The sequence below is a fragment of the Phyllobates terribilis genome, unplaced genomic scaffold (assembly GCF_046119375.1).
Source record: "Phyllobates terribilis strain yellow unplaced genomic scaffold, ASM4611937v1 Scaffold_3__8_contigs__length_932513732, whole genome shotgun sequence".
NCBI classification, from domain to species: Eukaryota; Metazoa; Chordata; class Amphibia; order Anura; family Dendrobatidae; genus Phyllobates; species Phyllobates terribilis.
The window spans coordinates 891,944,488-891,965,835 of NW_027362763.1; the positions used below are offsets into that span (position 1 = coordinate 891,944,488).

At 42.7% G+C, this 21,348-nt stretch overlaps 1 protein-coding gene across 18 annotated transcripts in view; it reads right to left on the bottom strand.

The window, feature by feature from the left end:
* Nucleotides 1-21,348, bottom strand: part of SYNE1 (spectrin repeat containing nuclear envelope protein 1) — a 613,834-nt gene that overhangs the window by 70,280 nt on the left and 522,206 nt on the right. For all 18 annotated transcript variants that reach the window (XM_073672712.1, XM_073672713.1, XM_073672718.1 and 15 more), the window contains 11 exons: nt 19,451-19,633; nt 18,408-18,557; nt 15,374-15,550; nt 12,150-12,305; nt 10,574-10,729; nt 6,288-6,458; nt 3,647-3,780; nt 2,542-2,746; nt 1,492-1,674; nt 518-664; nt 278-432 (listed from right to left, as the gene is read on the bottom strand). In XM_073672712.1, the coding sequence (XP_073528813.1) occupies nt 278-432; nt 518-664; nt 1,492-1,674; nt 2,542-2,746; nt 3,647-3,780; nt 6,288-6,458; nt 10,574-10,729; nt 12,150-12,305; nt 15,374-15,550; nt 18,408-18,557; nt 19,451-19,633 (1,817 nt within the window). The remainder of the gene's footprint in view (nt 1-277; nt 433-517; nt 665-1,491; nt 1,675-2,541; nt 2,747-3,646; nt 3,781-6,287; nt 6,459-10,573; nt 10,730-12,149; nt 12,306-15,373; nt 15,551-18,407; nt 18,558-19,450; nt 19,634-21,348) is intronic.

Here is a 21,348-nt window from a genome sequence, read left to right on the forward strand (position 1 = left end):
TCCTCCATACAGTATAATAGCCCCCACATAGTCCTCTATACAGTATAATGGCTCCACATAGTCCTCCATACAGTATAATGGCCCCACATAGTCCTCTATACAGGATAATGGCCACATGTGACATTGTGCCAGCCTAATTAAAGAAAAAGCTGGAAATGTTGGGATATAATAACATTTGCAGTCCTCCAGTGCAGCAGTCACATATTACTGACCTGGCCGATGATCGGAGTCAATGCCAACTAGGAATACGGGAGCAATGTACAAATATTAACCTTACCTGAACCTTTCTGTTGTCTGAGAGGAGGCCATTGCCCAATTCCTATTTAAACATTGCATGCGTTTGATTTCTTTATCATTCAGTGGTAGTCGATATCCTAACTCATTGAGACGATCCAGGTCTGGTGCCATGCCGCTAAACTTTAACATCTGCCTCTGCAACACAGAAGTATATGAGAAATATGAAGCAAAGCAGCATATACTCTGCAGATTCAGACTGTGGCCCTGGGCCCTTGCTTACTTTCAGCTCCTCCATCCGCTCTTGAATTGTGGAGAGGTCTGATGATCGGTTCGGGTCCTGTCCATTTAGAACATCTCCTGCTTCTAGGAGCCACACTTCTAGGTCTTCAAGACTCTTTACAAATGTTTCATAATCCAGGACACCCGCCTGTAACAAAACCAACAGTAATGATAAAATATCATGTTCCCATGTAGCGTAGTACAGAATATACCTGCAAAAGGAAATGTTTAAATATGTTTTACATAGACCAGCCAGCTGTCTACCCTAAAAAATCTGAAATATTTGTATTTTTATTGTATGTAGCGTTACAAATGGCCGCGTGGAGGCTGGGGGATTCAACATGGGGTCTTTACCTTTTTAGTAATTGCATTAATGCTTGAACAATATAATGGACCTGCTCCACAATGCAGAAAACGTCATGCCCTTTAATGTTAATGGACACTGAATATGACAATAATCAGACGCTGGAACCTACTATGATGTATTATGCTATATACATTATGATTAAGAATACTGAACCCAGTGATTGGGTGCCACAGTCACAAGTGCTGTAGTCATGATGTCACCGCTGCAGCCTGTCAGTGAAGACCAGGGCAGGGGTGAGTAATGTTCAATTTGTGATTTTTAGCCTTGGAAATCCTTAGGAGTACATAATAAAAACTCAAACAAAGACATACAAGCCACCAGAATCCAAGTAACCCTTATTTTCATTGCATATGAATGTGCAAGAAAAAAGTTCAAGGGGTTTTCCAGTATTATAAAACATGACTGCTTTATTCCAGAAATCGTGCCCCACCTGATCCAAGTTGTATTGCAGGTCAGCTCCATTCACTTTAATAGAGCCAAGCAGTAATACAGGCTCAACCTATAGACAAATGTGCTCAAAAGCAGCTATATTCTTTCAAATCGATGTCCGCCTCTTCAATGCTCTTTGGTCTGGCCCATCTTATAATACATGCCTTCCAGCTGCGTACCTGCAGTATTGCCTGTTGGCGTTGTAGTGCCTGCTCCAACACCGACAAACGCTGGCTCAGGGAAAGGTGATCCGACAGGATGGTTGCGCCAGCAGATGAATCCACCTGTTGTTTAAGCTGCTCCCCTGTCTCCTGGAGGACCGCCAAGGACCCTTTAGCAGCACCCAGGTTTTTCAAAAGACCCTGAATTGGTCAGAAAACACATCAATGAGAGAAGGGAAAAAAATCTTGACCTAGTAGTCTTCTGGTCTCTTAATCATACACATGTCTAAAAGGGTTTTGGCTGGTTTTCAAACAGATTTTTAGATAATGGGCAAATGCCCTACATATTTCTTAGTTTTGACAAATCTCCCTCACAGGCATAAATCTAAACATAAAAAATGACAATGTGAAGCTGTAATAGTACATGTAAGAGCTACACTTTGTAGCACTATATACATTTTCAGTATATATATTTATATACATATCAATATATATACATATATTTACAAAATATGCATTTTGTAGATATATGTATAGCAATATCTATATAAATTACTGCTTTGTAGAGAAAGCAAGAATACAAGTATGCATATGACAATACACAAGCTCCCAAACAAGCTGGATCCTAAGATTTCAGGGTGGGAATTAGCTTTCCAATCTGCGGCCTGTCCTGTAGATTGGGATTTCTGGATATTTTTTTGCAATACAATGGATGCCGTCTGTGGCTAACTCTGCCGCTGGATCCATATGTGCAGTGTATTCCCAGTCGTCTGTCCGATCGTCCATCTATTGTGTATGGGGGCTCTAAAGTCTCCAACGACGCACCTTGTGGTGAGACATAAGGGTGGGGCGCTTGGTTTTTTAACTGCCTGATCCCCTTTCTTACTGGGACACACGGATTGGTCAAATCAAGCATGAATGTACGGGGAGAGACATGTGTATGGTCATCTGGAGTGTCAGCTCTTTTTTGGGTCACACTTGTAAAGATAATGAGTGCATGTATTGTGAATAGAAAAAAAAGGTAAAAACATACAATTTTATAGGAAAACATTTGGCTGTCATACATACACTGCACTCTTGTATCCAGGTAGCGATCTCTTCATCTCCTGTGTCCTTGTTGGTGGCGGTCTTGAGTAACTGATTGGTGCGATCTTCTTGCAGCTGAACGTTATTTGCACACTGAATGCACAAATCCTTGTATTTCTGCCACAGGTGGAGTACAGTCTTACTCGAGTGCAGCTGTTCCGCGATGTCTTCGAATAAACTATTCCATCTTAAGACACAGAATTGGTTTTAGAAATGGCAAAAACACATAACATAAGGCCTCGTTCACATATATGTGCTATGACACAGATTCCGTGAAGAAACACTTGTTAAATCTGACAACAATCGGCATCAAATGCATGTGAATGAGGTTTTAGCAAATCCGGTCACATACGATGGAGAAGAAGCAGAATGTGAATAGTAAATGAATGACAATAGGGCTAATGTTCATGCAGAACAGCATGTCCACAGATTCACAGCAGATCCCTGAATTTTAGGCCAACGTATGAATATACCGTTAATCATCATTTACTCCAAAAATGTGTGTTACTAGAAGTTTGACGCAGTTATTGACCATCTGCACCAGAACTTGGAGCCACACGACCGAGCATGTCAATGTGTAAAGGCAGACAATGCCTACTATCTGGCCAGGATTTAGTCATAAAATAAAATGTAACTTAAAAAAAAATTAAAAAGCCAAAAGGGAAAAAACAAGTGAAATGAAAAAGTTGCATCTCTTGTCTACACAGACGCGGCATACAGAAACTGATGTCATGTTAGCCATGTGAAAGCTAGTGACAAAGTAATCATAAATGTGGTCATATGTGGATACATTTACCATAGAAATTGGCCAAAGTAATGAATGTGGGTCAATGTAGATAACGCTTTATTTCCATAAACCAAGAACGCCCCTGTATGGCAGATGGCCATCTAACATTGCTTGTTTTATGCTACTATACAGAACAGAAGAGCCGGAGGAGTCGGCATCTACCTGCCCTAGGATGACTGGTCCGTCGTATTCTTGTGATCTGTGTCTGAAGAGGTTCATAAACATTGATGCAGACTTTCAGTAATGTTGGAGTGCTTGGACTAAAGAGAATAATGTTGGTAGAATAGAACCTGCGTTTACCTTGCGGTGACCTCTTTTAAAGTGCTCTCCAGTGTTTCTCCCACAGAAGAATTACATTCATTCAGGAGCTTGTTGGTTACAGAACCAAACTTGTTTAAAACGGCCTCGTGCTTCTCCAGCTCTTCCTGTAGACTCTGGGAACGCATGAAACGGACTCAGCTCAGGTGATGAATGCAAAAATGTTTAGCTCTTTATAAAGCAAGGTTTGGCTATAAGCAGAACAAAAAAAACAGACAGACTGAAATTTAAAGGGATTCTGTCATGTCCCCAAACACTATTCACCTTCAGATCTGCAGTATAATAGCTGCCTTACTTAAAGCCTGGCTACTGGGAAAAATTTTACTTTATTCCTCTCGGCTTTCTGGCATAGAGCTGTGCCATAGTGGCTATAATCACCGCTCACTATACAGGGTGGGCCATTTATATGGATACACATAAATTAAAAGGGAATGGTTGGTGATATCAACTTCCTGTTTGTGGCACATTAGTATACGGGAGGGGGAAACCTTTTCCAGATGGGAGGTGACCATGGCGGCCATTTTAAAGTTGGCCATTTTGGATCCAACTTTATTTTTTTCAATGGGAAGAGGGTCATTTGACACATCAAACTTATTGAGAATTTCATAAGAAAAACAATGGTGTGCTTGGTTTTAAATTAACTTTATTCTTTCATGAGTTTTTTACAAGTTTATGACCACTTATAAAATGTGTTCAAAGTGCTGCCCATTGTGTTGGATTGTCAATGCAACCCTCTTCTCCCACTCTTGACACACTGATAGCAACACCGCAGAAGAAATGCTAGCACAGGCTTCCAGTATCTGTTGTTTCAGATGCTGCACATCTCGTATCTTCACAGCATAGACAATTGCCTTCAGATGACCCCAAAGATAAAAGTCTAAGGGGGAAAGATCGGGAGACCTTGGAGGCCATTCAACTGGCCCACGACAACCAATCCACTTTCCAGGAAACTGTTCATGTAGGAATGCTCGGACCTGACACCCATAATGTGGTGGTGCACCATATTGTTGGAAAACTCAGGGAACGTGCCATCTTCAGTGCATAAAGAGGGCAACACATCATCATGTAGCAATTTCAGATATCCAGTGGCATTGAGGTTTCCATTGATGAAGAATGGCCCCACCATCTTTGTACCCCATATACCACACCATACCATCAAGATCCAAGATGTGCAGCATCTGAAACAACGAATACTGGAAGCCTGTGCTAGCATTTCTTCTGTGGTGTTGCGATCAGTGTGTCAAGAGTGGGAGAAGAGGGTTGCATTGACAATCCAACACAATGGGCAGCACTTTGAACACATTTTATAAGTGGTCATAAACTTGCAAAAAAATCATGAAAGAATAAAGTTACGTTAAAACCAAGCACACCATTGTTTTTCTCATGAAATTCTCAATAAGTTTGATGTGTCACATGACTCTCTTACAATTGAAAAAAATAAAGTTGGATCCAAAATGGCCAACTTCAAAATGGCCGCCATGGTCACCACCCATCTGGAAAAGTTTTCCCCCTCCCGTATACTAGTGTGCCACAAACAGGAAGTTGATATCACCAACCATTCCCTTTTATTTAATTTAGGTGTATCCATATAAATGGCCCACCCTGTAGTGTAAGCACGCCCTGACACTTTGATTTACAACTTGCGGTGCAGAGCATCTGAGCAGAGCGAGCTGTCACTCAAAGTGTGAGGCATGCTCAGAGTGTACTGAGTATGCTCACTATGCACTGAGCAGTGACTGAAGCCACTCCAGCGCACCTCTGACTGAAAGCCAGTAGCTCCCTGGAGGAATCAAATTCATTTTCTCATGGCAGCCATGATTTCAGTGCAGCGGCCAGACAGCATTGTAATGCTATTAACTTTCAGATTAACCCTATATTTGCAGATTTATAGAGTTGATTAGGATTTGGTGAGTTTCTGCTCTAAAAACTCAGTGTAAGTTAGCATATATCCACACTTATTGAAAGTGAGCAGAAACTGAGCAGAATCTCTCCAAATCCTCCTGAAATACTCAAAACTTGGTTCTGGTGATGAATTAATGTACTAATGGTGGTTCTGGTGATGTATTCATGTAAGTACTCCTTTAATTTTTTTGGTGCCCTTGGGATTGGTTCAGTATGGCAATGCAGCCATTGGACCAAAAAAATGTTGTGCACTCCTGACCTAAGTCATGTGGTAAGGCTTGTTAAAGGGTCGATGTTGACTTTTAGGATTGCTACTTCCAATGGGTGGTACTAGAGTTCCTGCCTTCTTCCTCTCTGAAGAGACAATTTGCATATTTAATTTCCCAGAGGAGCATTGGACGGCCTATAAACCTCCTTATCCTGGCATGTCACTCTCCATAAGGAGAAACAATACTCCTTTAAGCCATTCAAATGAATTGGAAAAAAGCATGTAAAAACGCATGAAAATCATTTTATGCAGCGTTATTCCTGCCAACACTCTGGTTTTAGCTCCAGAAAAATCTGCTGCAAATACTCAATGTGTGCACAAGCTATATAGATTTTGCAATGCATCATACCTGTCTCAATGCAAATAGAGTCTTAATGTAATTTTTATGATAGTTCTTAAACAATGTGCCACCAAAGATAATTCTATAGAAAGTATAGTGAGATGGTCTCTCACCTGCAGGTTGTCTACTTGAACCTTCACAGCTTCCATGGATCCTGTCAAGAGCCGGAAGCGGGACAGGGAATACCTGGCTTCCATCAAATAGCTGTTTAGCTCTTCATAAACCTTCTTGTAAATGCTCCACTGATCAAGTACCGACTGTAACAAAGTCTTCAGCTGACACACCTAGGAAAAACAATAGAGACATAAAACAAACGTGACTTTCGTCAGCTTTTTCCTGTCTTTGTCCATGGCTTCAAGTGAAAGGAAGAACAAAAGATTTCAGTTTTTGGTAGCAATCAGCTTTTGTACCTTTAGTCCCCCTGTTCTTGGTTATTTACTCTGCTGTTGAGTCCACAAAGGAGAAATGAATGGACCACAAAGTACATTGTACCACATTGTACTTCTAAAGCAACAATTTGTCTTATAATTGTGACTTGAAAGTAAATCCAAAAGGCACAAAGGAGACAACAAAGGCCACGTGGAGAGGACAGCTAAAGAGATCACTCATCACTACAATATGCAGCGTTTAGAATATTTTCAGCTCAAATTCTGAAGAAGTCTTTTATTCAGTACAGGAAAAACCTGAGGAATAGAAATCAATAACTAAGATATTTTAACCCACTATTACACAAATAATAGCTGAATAAAATCTGGATGTCCAGTATATGATTTTTCTGCATAGAGCTTGTAAGCTTTATTTGGGGATTCCTCTGGCACTCCAGCTTCTCTTCACAGTGAAAAAATCTTCCTTAGAGACCATTTTCAAGGTATAAATTTGGCCTCAGTTTATTGCACCTGAGATAGGTAACTTACACCGGCAGAGAATGAATACAACTAAGGCCCCATACACATTACAAAAAAGTCTGCTGAACACTCTGATTTTGGAGAGATCAGTCAACCAGGGCTGTGGAGTTGGTAAGCCAAACCTCCGACTCCTCAATTTCCAGGACACCAACTCCACGACTCCGACTCCCTCATACATGGCTCATGTTTAAGTGATGAATTTACTGTAGCACAGATTCATCTCAGCTAAAAGTCTAGACCCTTAGATCAGGAATAGGACTGACATTCATAGGACATTTCATAACTTTCCCAAATTCTTCTGAAAAAATATTCCCCACAAACTGCATTGAACTACTGTACCCAATTTATTACAGTATATATTTTAGGAGTCAAAGTCGGTACATTTTATACCGACTCCACCAAAATGGGCTCCGACTCCACAGCCCTGCAGTCAACTCTCTAATGTGTATGGAAGCCTTCCGACTGTCTCCTTACAGATTATGTTGAGGGACATAAGCATCAGGGGGTTGGAATTCAATCACCGATCCTTCTGCACGGGGCAATTTTGGCAGCGTCTCTCTCATAAAGACAGTGGGCCGAGTGTTCCTCTACAGGGGGACAGGAGAGATAGCTATCAGCCAAACGACAGCTGTCTAATGTGTATGGCCAGCTACAGCCCCAAAAGATCTCACTCTTTAGCTGGACTCATAAAATCCTTGTTATAATATGAGGATTATACATCACCTGTTGCGATGATTTACAAGTAGGAATTGCTATTTCTAATAATGAATCAGGATGAAAACTTTCTTGCTGTAGCTTTGCATTAAACACACTGTTAATTTATTGGTTTAGGGAGCAATGTAAGTTCATGGCACAGGAATCGCCCAGAAACGTCTGATCTACAGCCAAGGAGTTCAAGACTTTGCAGGTATTGTGAAACAACTCCTTAGTAAGCAGCTAGAGCAGTGGAGAGATTGGGTTAACAGAAAGGTCCAAATGTCTTTCCAGATTTGGAAATCCAAAAATAAATAGATAATACCTAAATCACAAATGTAAAAACTTTCCAAGTTATATATGGGCTTCCTGGGTCAGGATTAGGCTGTGTGCCCACGATGCGTTTTTTTCAGCATTTTTGCAGGGGCCATTCCGCTGCAGAAACGCTTAAAAAACGCTTGGTAGAAGGTCTGCCATGTTCCCCAATGATAATCCGAATGAGCTGTGCACATGCTGCGGAAATTTCTGCTGCGGATTATCATTGCGGAAAAATCCGCAGCACTACCAATTATTTTGCGGAGGCGCTGCGTTTTCGCCACCATTGACTTGCATTGGTACACATGGAATCCGCATCCCTGGATCTGTACATGCGGATTTCATGCGTTCCAATGTGCAGATGGTACCCGGGTCTGGAGGACAGGAGACTCTCCTCCGGACCCGGGTACCATAGAACCTGTAAAAAAAAAAGAATAAAATAAAAAATAAATATTATACTTACCTTCTGATGGCCCCCGGTGTCTTTGTCTTAGCTTGCCGGCAGATCGCGATGGACTCCAGGACCTGCGCTGAAGTCATTTAGTCATGTGACGGGTCACGCGACCGCTTACGTCGGAAGGTCCTTTCAGTGTAGTGTACCGCGAGCTGCCGGCAAGCCAGGACGGAGCAAAGCAAGACACCGGGGGGCCATCAGAAGGTAAGTATAGATTTATTTTTTATTTTTTACCATTCTTTCGGTCACATGGTTGCATGGATTTATATAGTGTGACCAAGTTGTCAAGCATTTTCCAAGTGATGCTAAAATCGCTTGGAAAGCGCTTGTCAACCCGCATGCGGAAATGCATGTGAAGAACGCTTCAGATCCGCTTGTCCATGGCAGGAAAAACGCATGTACAATCCGCATGTACAATCCGCATGCGTTTTTTCGGCCAGGGAGATGCAGAAACGCTCAGGAAAAAATCTGGAGCATTTCTGCATCGTGGGCACATAGCCTTACAGTTCAGAGCAGCATTTACAATTCTGCTGGTCAGCATTACATACAGTCATAGGGAATCAGTCTCCAGGTTTTTGCTACCCCATCTGACAGCAGCATAATATAGGGATGAAGACCCTGATTCCAGGGATGTGTCACTTACTGGGCTGCTTGCAGTCATTTTTGTAAAATCATAGATTTCTCTGCTGCAGATCTAGCAGTTCTCTGAATGCTAAGCTCTGTATAATCTTGCCCACACCCAATTGACATCAGTGTATGGCCAGAAAGCCGCCAATCAGTGGTGGGGGCGGGGTTTAACAGAGATCATGAATATGTAGGACTACCTGGCCGCAGATTTACTAGTCGTCTAATGATAATCTCCTGCTGATAAAACAGAATAAACTACAGCAAGCAGCCCAGCAATTGACATACTGCTGGAATCATTATGCTTCTCTACAATTAGGTAGCAATAACAGGATTCCCTTTAAAGTGACTGTGTAGCCTCTACACCAAACTTATAGGTGGTAGAGATGGTTTCAAACTAATAAAATCAGGCATGCTCACCTGCTTGGACCCCCTGGATCCAGAAAAAGCCACCTGGGGGTCTGTGCAAGAACATAAAGCAATGATGTTCCATTCTTTCATTACCTAACCATTGAGACCTGAGAACTGGCCGCACCTCAGCCATCTCCAGACTTCAGCGGTCAGGAGACAGAAGGAGGGGATGTCATTGCTTCCTGTCACGGCTATGTACAGCACCAGGTTTACGGATTACACTTTCCAAAATGCAAATCAGCAGAGACAACTGTGGGTATCCATCGAGTACATAAGGAATTCTAGTAGATTTTGGGTATGAAGACTGCAGCACTGTGAATGCAGCTCTGGGGTACATTACAGGCTGTAACTCAGGATCACTGCAAGACGCATAATACAATGTATGTACAAAGTTTCTCAACCTTTCGTACATATTACTATAAAATAAAAAATCTCTTTCATTACTTAAAGAATCACGCCCATAAACAGTATATTTTTTTTATAAATCTGTGTATATAGAGTAGTGTCAGTGTATTAATATACTCACCTATCACTGTCTTCTGCTCCTCTTCTCAATGACGTCACTGCTCTTCAGACTATCGGCGCGCTCTATGCTCTAAGTGTGAGCCGGAAGTCTCTTTTACAGTGTAAGTCTATGGAGCCTGGTTCTGACGTTCCATAGGCTTACATTGTAAAAGCCACTTCTGGGACACACAGAGCGCACCGTGACCCGGACAGTCTGCAGCACGGGGTTATCTCTGAGAAGAGGAGCAGAATGGACTGAGTCACGAAGAAGGCGGCGGTAGGGGAGTATATTTACACATACACACTACAGTACATTACATGCAAATATACACAGATTTATAAAAAAAATCTTTTTGGAGGGCTTCTTTAACAATTAGATGAATGGCAATGGTGCACAATCCACAGTACTTTGTTCAATTAATTAGTCACGGCTCCCATATCCTACATGGCGTATTGCCTATGAATATTTACATGCTCGAGAATCGACACCGACCTTACAGTCCAAATGAGCCCAAGACTGGTTTAATTCACTTAAAGTGTCCATAACTATCGCAGTAGCTTTCTCTTTTTTATTCTGTATTAAGGATATTCCACTTTGTCCAATCTTCTCTAAATCGCTCTCTTTGGCCTTAACAGCTTCTTCAAGCTCCTGAAGTGGACAGAAAAGAAAACAAAATACATTAATAAGTATATTATGCATCTTACAATATTGCCTGGAATATGATCTTCTTAAGAAAAGAAGAAAAGCTTAAAGGGAATCTATCAGCATGTTTTAGCTAAGTAATTTGAGGGTAGCATGAGGTAGGGGCTAAGACACTGATGTCAGCAATGTGTCACTTATTAGGCTGCGTGCTGTTGTTTCAATACAATGAGTGTTTTATCAGCAGGAAACTATCATTGCTAGACTCGGTGCCCATGTGAGACCAGGTCCTACTCCATCCCCAGCACTGATTAGCAGCTCACTGTCAATAGACAATGTATACAGAAAGCTGTGGTAGGCAGAGTTAGCTTTCTGAGCTCTACTACATGCTACATCTAAAAACTCTGATTGCACCCAGTAAACTAAGTGTAACATCACTGGAATCAGGGTATCTTTCCTACATTATGCTGCTCTCAGGTGAGATAGCAAAAACCTGGTGACAGATTCCCTTTAAATAGTCCTTTAAAAAAACACAGTGAGAAAATAAGCAGAGGCAAAGACAGACAGACCATGCTGCAGCTTCTAGTGAGTGCTCACTCCTAATGTAAAATGTCATCCAGGCTGCTGCTGAACATGCCCTATAGAGAAAAGATGTACAGGAATCCCTCGTCTGTGTGCACTATGTACGGTAGCAACATAGCAGCTAGTCTCCACTCACTTGCTCAGAGACAACTGAAAATTGAATTAGAGCCTGCAAAAAAAACTGGTGAAACTTCAAGACAGCAGTCATGTAATGGTGACAAAAAGTGTCATTCCTCATATATACACATAGGTGTTCTTTCTGCAACACGTTCAGCACTGGGCCATGCCATTTACTATATATGTGTACACAGTTGTATGTATTTTGTACGGGTGGGGGTGTACTGAAGACAACTTCTATGTATGAAAGTCAAGTGTTATTTGGAGGAAAATTACGAAAATGTCACCTATATTATGTTGGATCTATATTACCATAATTTCTCCTCCACTTTTTTTGTTCTGCAACCATGTTATGTATTGCTCAATAAATGTTTGTTCATGTTATGACCTTGAAATGGAAGTCAATGCACTTTGGACAAATCAGTGTGTACCTATTAGCAATCTACCTACATAAGTCTGTTGTGTGGAGACATCTTCTGGCCAGTGCTGAAAATGCTTGCTTTGGACATTAAAAGACACATGCTCCATTATTACAAGAAGATTTCTGATCAAATGAATCTATATATATATATATATATATATATATATATATATATATATATATATATATATATATATACTATAGAATGCACCTCCTTCTTCATCATACAATGTCCATTTGTCTCCCTGTCCTGTATATACTCACACAGGGTGCAGGTATTGAGCAGACTCTGCAGAACGTCGGCGTTACCTGACACTCCTTGAGGCTGTTCTGGACAGACTCCTGATCACCAATGCTTTGCTGCTTCTGCAACCTCTTTTCTTGCTTCTCATACCAGGATTTCAGACTCTGTATGCTGTTTTTGTACTCTGTCCATGACTCCAATAACCGCTCCAGCATCTGGATCTATTAAAGTAAAGGGTTCCATGTAAAGATACAAGACTCAGCCATTACTATGCTTACAGGCAGTGATTGTGTGCATGCATGTATACAGTGATATACTGTGCACCGTACACCATCAGGTGCATAAGGCCACGTTCCCACCATGGTCTTTTGGTGAGTTTTTGGCGCTGCAGAATTTCTGCACTTATTAGGTTACTTGTGTTTTTTATCATCATGGTTTAGCATTCCCACATCTGATGTAAATCTACGAGGGAATTCCGTACAGAAAACTCGGCGTACCCGTAAGAGAACTTCACATGCTGCGAACCTGAAACACGCACCGCAGGTCAGTTTACGCAACATTAAAGAGAAGCATAGTGGGCAGATAGCCTGATTGTTCCTCTTCTGGTTTTGGCTTACAAATACTGATGTAAAATACTGACCAAGAACTGAACGTGTGAACGTGCCCTAAGACGTTTTAACTTCCCGGAATTAGATGCTATTTTATAGTGTTGGCTTCTAAGCAAACCATAATTTACTTGTAAATTGGACATATATCTCCATTACACATGGTTGAGATAATTATAGAATATATACTAATTTAATGTGTCTTGTGGGAGAGTGGGGTTGGGAATTGTTTGGGAGGGAAAATGCATATTTGTTTATAAACTGAAAAAAAATACTAGAAACAAAAAAATAAGCAGAAAAATCCACAACGAATCTGCCTGTAAGGCCGGAGTCACACTAGCGTATGGCATCTGATACGATATGCTAATGACACTTGGCTCTATTCTGCTGCGAGCGTGAGCCGAGTGTCAGTGCTCTGTGCTCCGATCCTATCGTATGAGAGAATCACAGCACAGCTGAAAAGTAATTTCTCGATCTCCTCTCTTGCCGGCGTCCGCGGTAATTGGACTGCACTCGGGTGATATCTGAGTGCAGTGCGATGTTTCACATGCACCCATACGCTTATATGGGTGCGTGCGATCTCATTCAAGGATGCACTCGCAGCATAAATTGATTTAAAATGTGCTCCTTAGGTCAATATCCAGGCAGTCTGTGGACTAAAGGCCTAATTCAATAGTCCAAGATTCATCAGTATTGGGTCCGTGTGTCAGTGTTTCATTGGTGATTTTCAAGTATGGAAGAATAAATAGATAAATGGTAAAGCATTTCCTATACATTAATGTTAATCACGGACAGCACAAGGTCTGTACACTGATGCCATACGTGTGCTGTCTGTGATTTTCACAAACCCATAGACTTATAAGGTTCATTTTGACCTGTGACTCGGATCAAAAACATACGTTTCTGTGATTTTTTGCAAACCACTCGGTCTGCAAAATATCACTGACATGAACAGATCCAGAGAGCCCGATTCATCAAGATGGTCGCTGTTCACACTGGTCTTGATGAGAGGGTATGCTGAAGTCAGACACTCCAGATCCATCCTACTCATGAATCTGGAACATCTGATGAGTGGTGTGCGCCACGCCAGAAATCTCACTACAATCATGGACTGGAGTGAAATTTCTGGTGTAGGGAACATGAATTAGACGACCTGTGGCATCCTGCCCCCACCATGCCCCCATCCCACCCATTTCGGCAGAGCTAGGAAAAATTGGAGTTAAAATGCCAAAAGCCAAAACATTTTGAAGCAACTCCAAGTTGCACCTAAATTCTGTGACTTTTCTAAGCTTTGACTCCAGAATTCTGGCATAAATGCTTTGATGATAAGTGCCAGAGACTATAATGGGTCAGCGTTTTACCCATGAAAACCACGTGACTCACGGACGTCTGAATAAGTCCTACAGGGTGGAGCTACATGGCGATGTGTCGTGAGATAGCAAGTCTGAGACAAGTTCTCGACCAAAAACATGTGCGACTTTCCGTCACACGACTATTTTAGAGCTGCAATCTTGCTGTAGATAAAACTGCCAAATCACATACAAGTCACACACACGAGACTGGCATTGAGGTCACATGCGACTTGTGACCCGTGACAGGAAATCCAACAAATTTGGAAACTCATTGTCGTAGTCGCAGCAGGTCGCAGTGCGACACCATAGGAAATCATTTGATGTGATGTCACATGACATGTACTGCAATACTCTTTTTGGAAAATTCTAAAAGAAAGTTCATTGTAAGGACATTCTAAATAAGCTGAACTGACTGACTATGGCGCCACAGACACAGCTGCTGCAGCTCTTCTTCATGTGCTGTCCCATGAGCAACATTGGGTTGTGTATGGAGCAGGAGATCAGCAGTCACGCTCACAAATGCAGGCATCGTTGGCTGATCTGTAGAGCACTGTTGGCTTACCTCCAGGGCACTGTTGGCTTACTTGCAGGGCATTGTTGGCTTACCCGTAGGGCACTCTTGGCTTACTCGTAGGGCACTGTTGGCTTACCTGTAGGGCACTGTTGGCTTACCTGTAGGGCATTGTTGGCTGACCTGTAGGGCACTGTTGGCTTACTTGTAGGGCATTGTTGGCTTACCCGTAGGGCACTCTTGGCTTACCCGTAGGGCACTGTTGGCTTACCCGTAGGGCACTGTTGGCTTACCCGTAGGGCACTGTTGGCTTACCTGTAGGGCACTGTTGGCTTACCTGTAGGGCATTGTTGGCTTAACTGTATGGCACTGTTGGCTTACCTGTAGGGCATTGTTGGCTGACCTGTAGGGCACTCTTGGCTTACCCGTAGAGCACTGTTGGCTTACCCGTAGGGCATTGTTGGCTGACCGGTAGGGCACTGTTGGCTGACCTGTAGGGCACTGTTGGCTTACCTGTAGGGCACTGTTGGCTTACCTGTAGGGCATTGTTGGCTTAACTGTAGGGCATTGTTGGCTGACCTGTAGGGCATTGTTGGCTGACCTGTAGGGCACTCTTGGCTTACCCGTAGAGCACTGTTGGCTTACCCGTAGGGCATTGTTGGCTGACCGGTAGGGCACTGTTGGCTGACCTGTAGGGCACTGCTGGCTGACCTGTAGGGCACTGTTGGCTTACCTGTAAGGCTCTGTTGGCTTACCTGTAGGGCAATGGTCTTTCATCTCTATAATTTCTAATGAGTGGACATCCTGTGCGATGTAATTACCTTTTCTGTTATTAAACCTTGCAGGATCTGCCATCTCCGGTTCATAGTTCCCAGCTTTTCAGCAAAATCCGTTTTGTCACTTCTTTTACTTTCCACATCCTGGCTGCTAATCTGAAGCACAGACTGGTTCACAAAATCCACCGTCAGCTGCTTGCAGTTTATGTCAATCTTGAACCCCTGAAAGAAAATAAATACTTGTCAAGAGATATAAAAAGATGCATAAAACAAGCCAAATAGAAAGTGGTAGATTCTGTTTGGCCATGGTGGAATTCTTACATGTGGAATTCTGTTCCAAAATCTAGTTGAAAATCTCATTCACGCTTAGGGCCCAATTCAATATTACATTTTTGCCTTTTTTGTCCCCTGTTTGTTGTTTTAAGCCTGCACCTTATTCTTTTAATTTGCACATTTCTTAAGGCCTCATTCACATGTCCATGTTTAACACATACAGTACAGACCAAAAGTTTGGACACACCTTCTCATTTAAAGATTTTTCTGTATTTTCATGACTATGAAAATTGTACATTCACACTGAAGGCATCAAAACTATGAATTAACACATGTGGAATTATATACTTAACAAAAAAGTGTGAAACAATTGAAAATATGTCTTATATTCTAGGTTCTTCAAAGTAGCCACCTTTTGCTTTGATGACTGCTTTGCACACTCTTGGCATTCTCTTGATGTGCTTCAAGAGGTAGTCACCGGAAATGGTTTTCACTTCACAGGTGTGCCCTGTCAGGTTTAATAAGTGGGATTTCTTGCCTTATAAATGGGGTTGGGACCATCAGTTGTGTTGTGCAGAAGTCAGGTGGATACACAGCTGATAGTCCTACTGAATAGACTGTTAGAATTCGTATTATGGCAAGAAAGAAGCAGCTAAATAAAGAAAAATGAGTGGCCATCATTACTTTAAGAAATGAAGGTCAGTCAGTCTGAAAAATGGGGAAAACTTTGAAAGTGTCCCCAAGTGCAGTTGCAAAAACCATCAAGTGCTACAAAGAAACTGGCTCACATGAGGACCGCCCCAGGAAAAGGAAGACCAAGAGTCACCTCTGCTTCTGAGGATAAGTTTATTCGAGTCACCAGCCTGAGAAATCACAGGTTAACAGCAGCTCAGATTAGAGACCCGGTCAATGCCACACAGAGTTCTAGCAGCAGACACATCTCTACAACAACTGTTAAGAGGAGACTTTGTGCAGCAGGCCTTCATGGTAAAATAGCTGCTAGGAAACCACTGCTAAGGACAGGCAACAAGCAGAAGAGACTTGTTTGGGCTAAAGAACACAAGGAATGGACATTAGACCAGTGGAAATCTGTGCTTTGGTCTGATGAGTCCAAATTTGAAATCTTTGGTTCCAACCACCGTGTCTTTGTGCGACGCAGAAAAGGTGAACGGATGGACTCTACATGCCTGGTTCCCACCGTGAAGCATGGAGGAGGAGGTGTGATGGTGTGGGGGTGCTTTGCTGGTGACACTGTTGGGGATTTATTCAAAATTGAAGGCATACTGAACCAGCATGGCTACCACAGCATCTTGCAGCGGCATGCTATTCCATCCGGTTTGCGTTTAGTTGGACCATCATTTATTTTTCAACAGGACAATGACCCCAAACACACCTCCAGGCTGTGTAAGGGCTATTTGACCAATAGCTATTTTTTTTCCATTTTTATCATATTTCTGATATGTTTATAAAAAAAAAAAACATATCAACCTTAATTTACCATTATTTTGAAGGATAATGTGTCACGAAAAAATGATCCCAAAATCAATGGGATACGTTGAAGCGTTCCAGAGTTATTACTATATAAAGTGACACAGATCAGATTTAAAAAAAATTGGTCTGGTCACTGAGGGGGTTAAGGGTGTGACCTCCCTTTCTTTAAGATGGAGATACATTTATATAGCTTCTCATGTGTCCATGTTTGGGACCTAGTCCTGCTCAGCCCTTATTCACACTGACTTCTCTATGACGCAGGGTAAGGTTTTAATACCAGAGGTTAGGACTATCCTGATTTTGGGTGCACCTTGACGCTGGTGGGATGGCTGTTTTTGATCAAAAACAGTAATTACCAAGTACACTATGTTATTTATATGCACTGATGCTTTTACTTATTTATTACAGCAGGGTATATGCTCATTTGATTATGTCTTAGGTTTTCTCAGTATTTGTAAGCCAAATCCAGGAGCTGGTGAAAGTAGTGACATGTTTCTATTATACTTTTTCTCTGACTGTCCCACTCCTGGTTTTCACCTATAAATACTGAGGTAGATGAAAATCTCCAAAATCAAAAAGTCACCAAATACTCAACATGGGAACCTAGCCTAAAAAGCTGCAAAAAAGCTTAAAAGTAACGAGAATTTTGGGCTTAATTTATGAACCATTTTGAAAAAATACTACTAAACAAAAAAAGGAAAAGTGATTTTAAAAATAAAAAAATCAAGCAAGATAATGAATTGGGTAGTGTTGAGCGAGTATGTTCTATTAACCCTTTCGCCGAGTATGCTCGGGCCGAGCTCCGAGTATTTACAGCTGCTCGGTGATATGGTTGAATCGCTCCCGTGTGCATAATTTGCAACTGTTTGACAGTTTTATTACATGTGAGGAATGTCTGTTTCTTACACATTCCTCACATGTAATAAAGCTGTCAAACAGTTGCAAATCATGCACATGGGAGCGATTCAACCATATCACCGAGCAGCTGTAACTACTCGGAGCTCGGCCCGAGCATACTCGGACAGAACATACTCGCTCAACACTAGAATTGGGCCCTTAGTGGAACAAATCTGAACAGACATTAGGCCGAGCTGCACACGACTTGGGTCAGAAATACAAATCTGATTTGCACTAAAATGTCTTCCACTTTCTGGCATAAATTCTAGTGAATTTGTCAGACCATGTGTGTCCTGCCCTTCCGCTAAACACTTTTTAGAAGAAGTGTGCCATAGTTTGTGCAGTAATAAATTCCCCTTTGTGGGTGGTTGTGTTCTTTTTTTACTCTGGGCAGCACGGATCTTTCTCCAGTCATTACCTTGTACTTTAGAAGATATTCCTGAATGGCTTCACAGCCCACCACATTCCGGATATTCTCCTCATCCTCCTTGATAACATTTTCCATCAGAGAAATCCAAGTCATAACTTCGGTGATAGCATGTCGTGATGGAAGTTTGTCCATTTGTAGCTGCCAAACAAAACATAAAGCAATCTAAAATACGTACTGCACTGATTTCTATTATACCGCCACACGTTCTACATTACCTCTAGCGACTAATCAAAAGATAAAGAAAACGAGGATTTAAAGAGGTCCTGTCACTAGGTAAAACGAGGCCAGGATTTGCTCTTATTTTATGCCTGCTGTTCCCCTGAGCATAATGCTTTTTTTTTTTTTTTTATCCGCCATACGGTTCCAGAGATATGGGCCTTTTTATTTAGTGCAAATTTTTACAATCTTTTCCAAAAGGGTGGAGCTCATAGGATCCTCGGGAGGTAGGGGATTTCTTTAGGCTTCTCTGTGAAAAGACCATAAACATTAGGACTAAACAGAAAGGTCCATATCTCTGGAACCATATGGCGGATTTAAAAAGCAAAAAAATGAATACTCAGAGGAGCAGCGCGAATGAATAAGAGCAAAAACTGGTCATTTTTGACCTGGTGACAAGTATTCTTTATATTCTTTAAAGATAACTTCCACTCCTAAATTGATGCAAATTATCCATAATTGGGAGAAATCCTAGAGATCAATCTCCATTGCTTGGTCTATGTTGGTTTCAATTTGGTCCACGGAAAGAAAGAAAAGCCACGGGATGGGTACAAGAGCCTGTTATACTGTAGGTGTATTTAGTGAGTTAGGACATTACAAACTGTATCCATGCATGAGTATATGTGCCATGTAACCACAGAAGCATGGATCGGAGTACTAAGAGATTGGGTTTGGTGCACAGGATGATCAGCCACCGTACATATTCTCTGCGTGATGGGACCCATTTTTGGAATAAAAGAAATGCTACAGGACATGCGAGCGCCTCTGCATTAATTACAAAAAGCTCTATTTCCCCAAAACTAGTTCCATCCTACCTGATGAAGCTTCTCTTGTACTACTGGGATGTGCGTCAGGAGCTCCGTCCATTGGTTATCTATCTGTGCGAGTTCTGAGCGCAGTGACGCTGTATCCACCTTTTTTAGCCGGAGCAACTGGTTTCCAGTGCTTAAGACAGATGACTTCAATGAGGATTTGGCATCAACTTCTTTAGAGAATTCCTGCAATAAAAGTAGGACAAATAACACACCTTTCATGTGACATAACTATGCTTACACTAAACTGTTTCTGAAATTCTTTATTCCGCACAAAAATAAATGCAACATTTTCCTGCGTTAATAACTAGTATTAGTTTCAGAATGTAAAAACAGGGCTATCCGGAGACTGTGGCCCCGGATAAGGTTCTAGTAGTGACTTTTATTTGCACCTTGTTCATTAACTACTTTGCGCCTTTTTTTTAGAGTTTACTTTACATGGTGTAAGGCAGTGCTAGTCATCATGCTGGGGGACACTCGCTGCACAGGGTCAATTAAAGTACACCAGCCACGTTTTCCAGTATTTCACAATCCAGCAGTTTATTACTCTTCATAACTGCTTATTGTAACATACCTGGCGGCGTCCTTGCATAGTGGTCCATCTCCCACTGTGCAAGAGCGCGCACTTGATCTCCTGTCCAGAATGTCTCTCTGGCTTCCCTCCATGCTGTCTGTTTGTGTCTGTTTCTGCTGCTTTAGGGCGGCGCCCGATCACTTCCTGCTTTTTGTACCTGCTGTGGGTCACACCCCTTGTGCGTCCTCAGCCTATTGCTGTCTGTCACCTGGTATATAGCTCAGCTGCTCCCATCTATCCCTGCCTGAGCATAGTGTTTCATTCAGTGTGTGCTTGCACTCTGAAGGTGCCAGGTCCCGTTCTGTGTTCTCTTGTCTGCCTATCCTGGAGGCTGTATTTCCAGGCCTGTCTGAACACGCTCCTAGCCTGTTCCTCCTGCCTTCTAGGGGCCGATTACCTAGACCCGTTCCTGTATCTTGTCTGACCTGTCTGAACACGCTCCTAGCCTGTTCCTCCCGCCTTCTAGGGGCCGATTACCTAGACCCGCTCCTGTATCTTGTCTGTCCTGTCTGAACACGCTCCTTGCCTGTTCGTCCTGCCTCTCTGGGGGCCGTATTCCCAGACCCGCTCCTGTATTCCGCTGCAGTGTCGGTCTCCTCCGTACACTCAGTTCCAGTCTGAACTCTCTCCTATCCTTTACCTGTTTTGCCTCTATGTCCGTTCCCTTCCTTTTTCTGCAGAGTCTGAACTCATACCTAACTCCTGCTTGTTGTCTCTGTACTCCCGTTTGTGAGTTTGTGGTCCACTCGCTACTTCTCTGCAAGTACTCTGTGAGTATCTGGCTCTGCCTTTCCCTTCCTGTCTGTTCCGTGTGAACAGAGCCCTGTCCCCCCTGCTCAGCCTTGCCAGCTCTGACTCCTTTGCTCACCGCTCCGGCGGTTCTAGCCTGCTCTTACTCCTTTGCTCACCGCTCTGGCGGTTCTAGCCTGCTCTGACTCCTTTGCTCACCGCTCCGGCGGTTCTAGCCTGCTCTGACTCCATGGCTCACCGCTCCGGCGGTTCTAGCCTGCTCTGACTCCATTGCTCACCGCTCCGGCGGTTCTAGCCTGCTCTGACTCCATTGCTCACCGCTCCGGCGGTTCTAGCCTGCTCTGACTCCTTTGCTCACCGCTCCGGCGGTTCTAGCCTGCTCTGACTCCTTTGCTCGCTGCTCCGGCAGCCTTGCTCCGCTCTGACCCTTTTGCTCACTGCTCCGGCAGTCTCGCTCCGCTCTTATCCTTTTGCTCACTGCTCCGGCAGTCTTGCTCCACTCTTGCTCACCGCTCCAGGCGGTCTCGTCCTGCTTTACTCTTGCTCACTGCTCCGGCAGTCTCGCTCAGCTCTGATC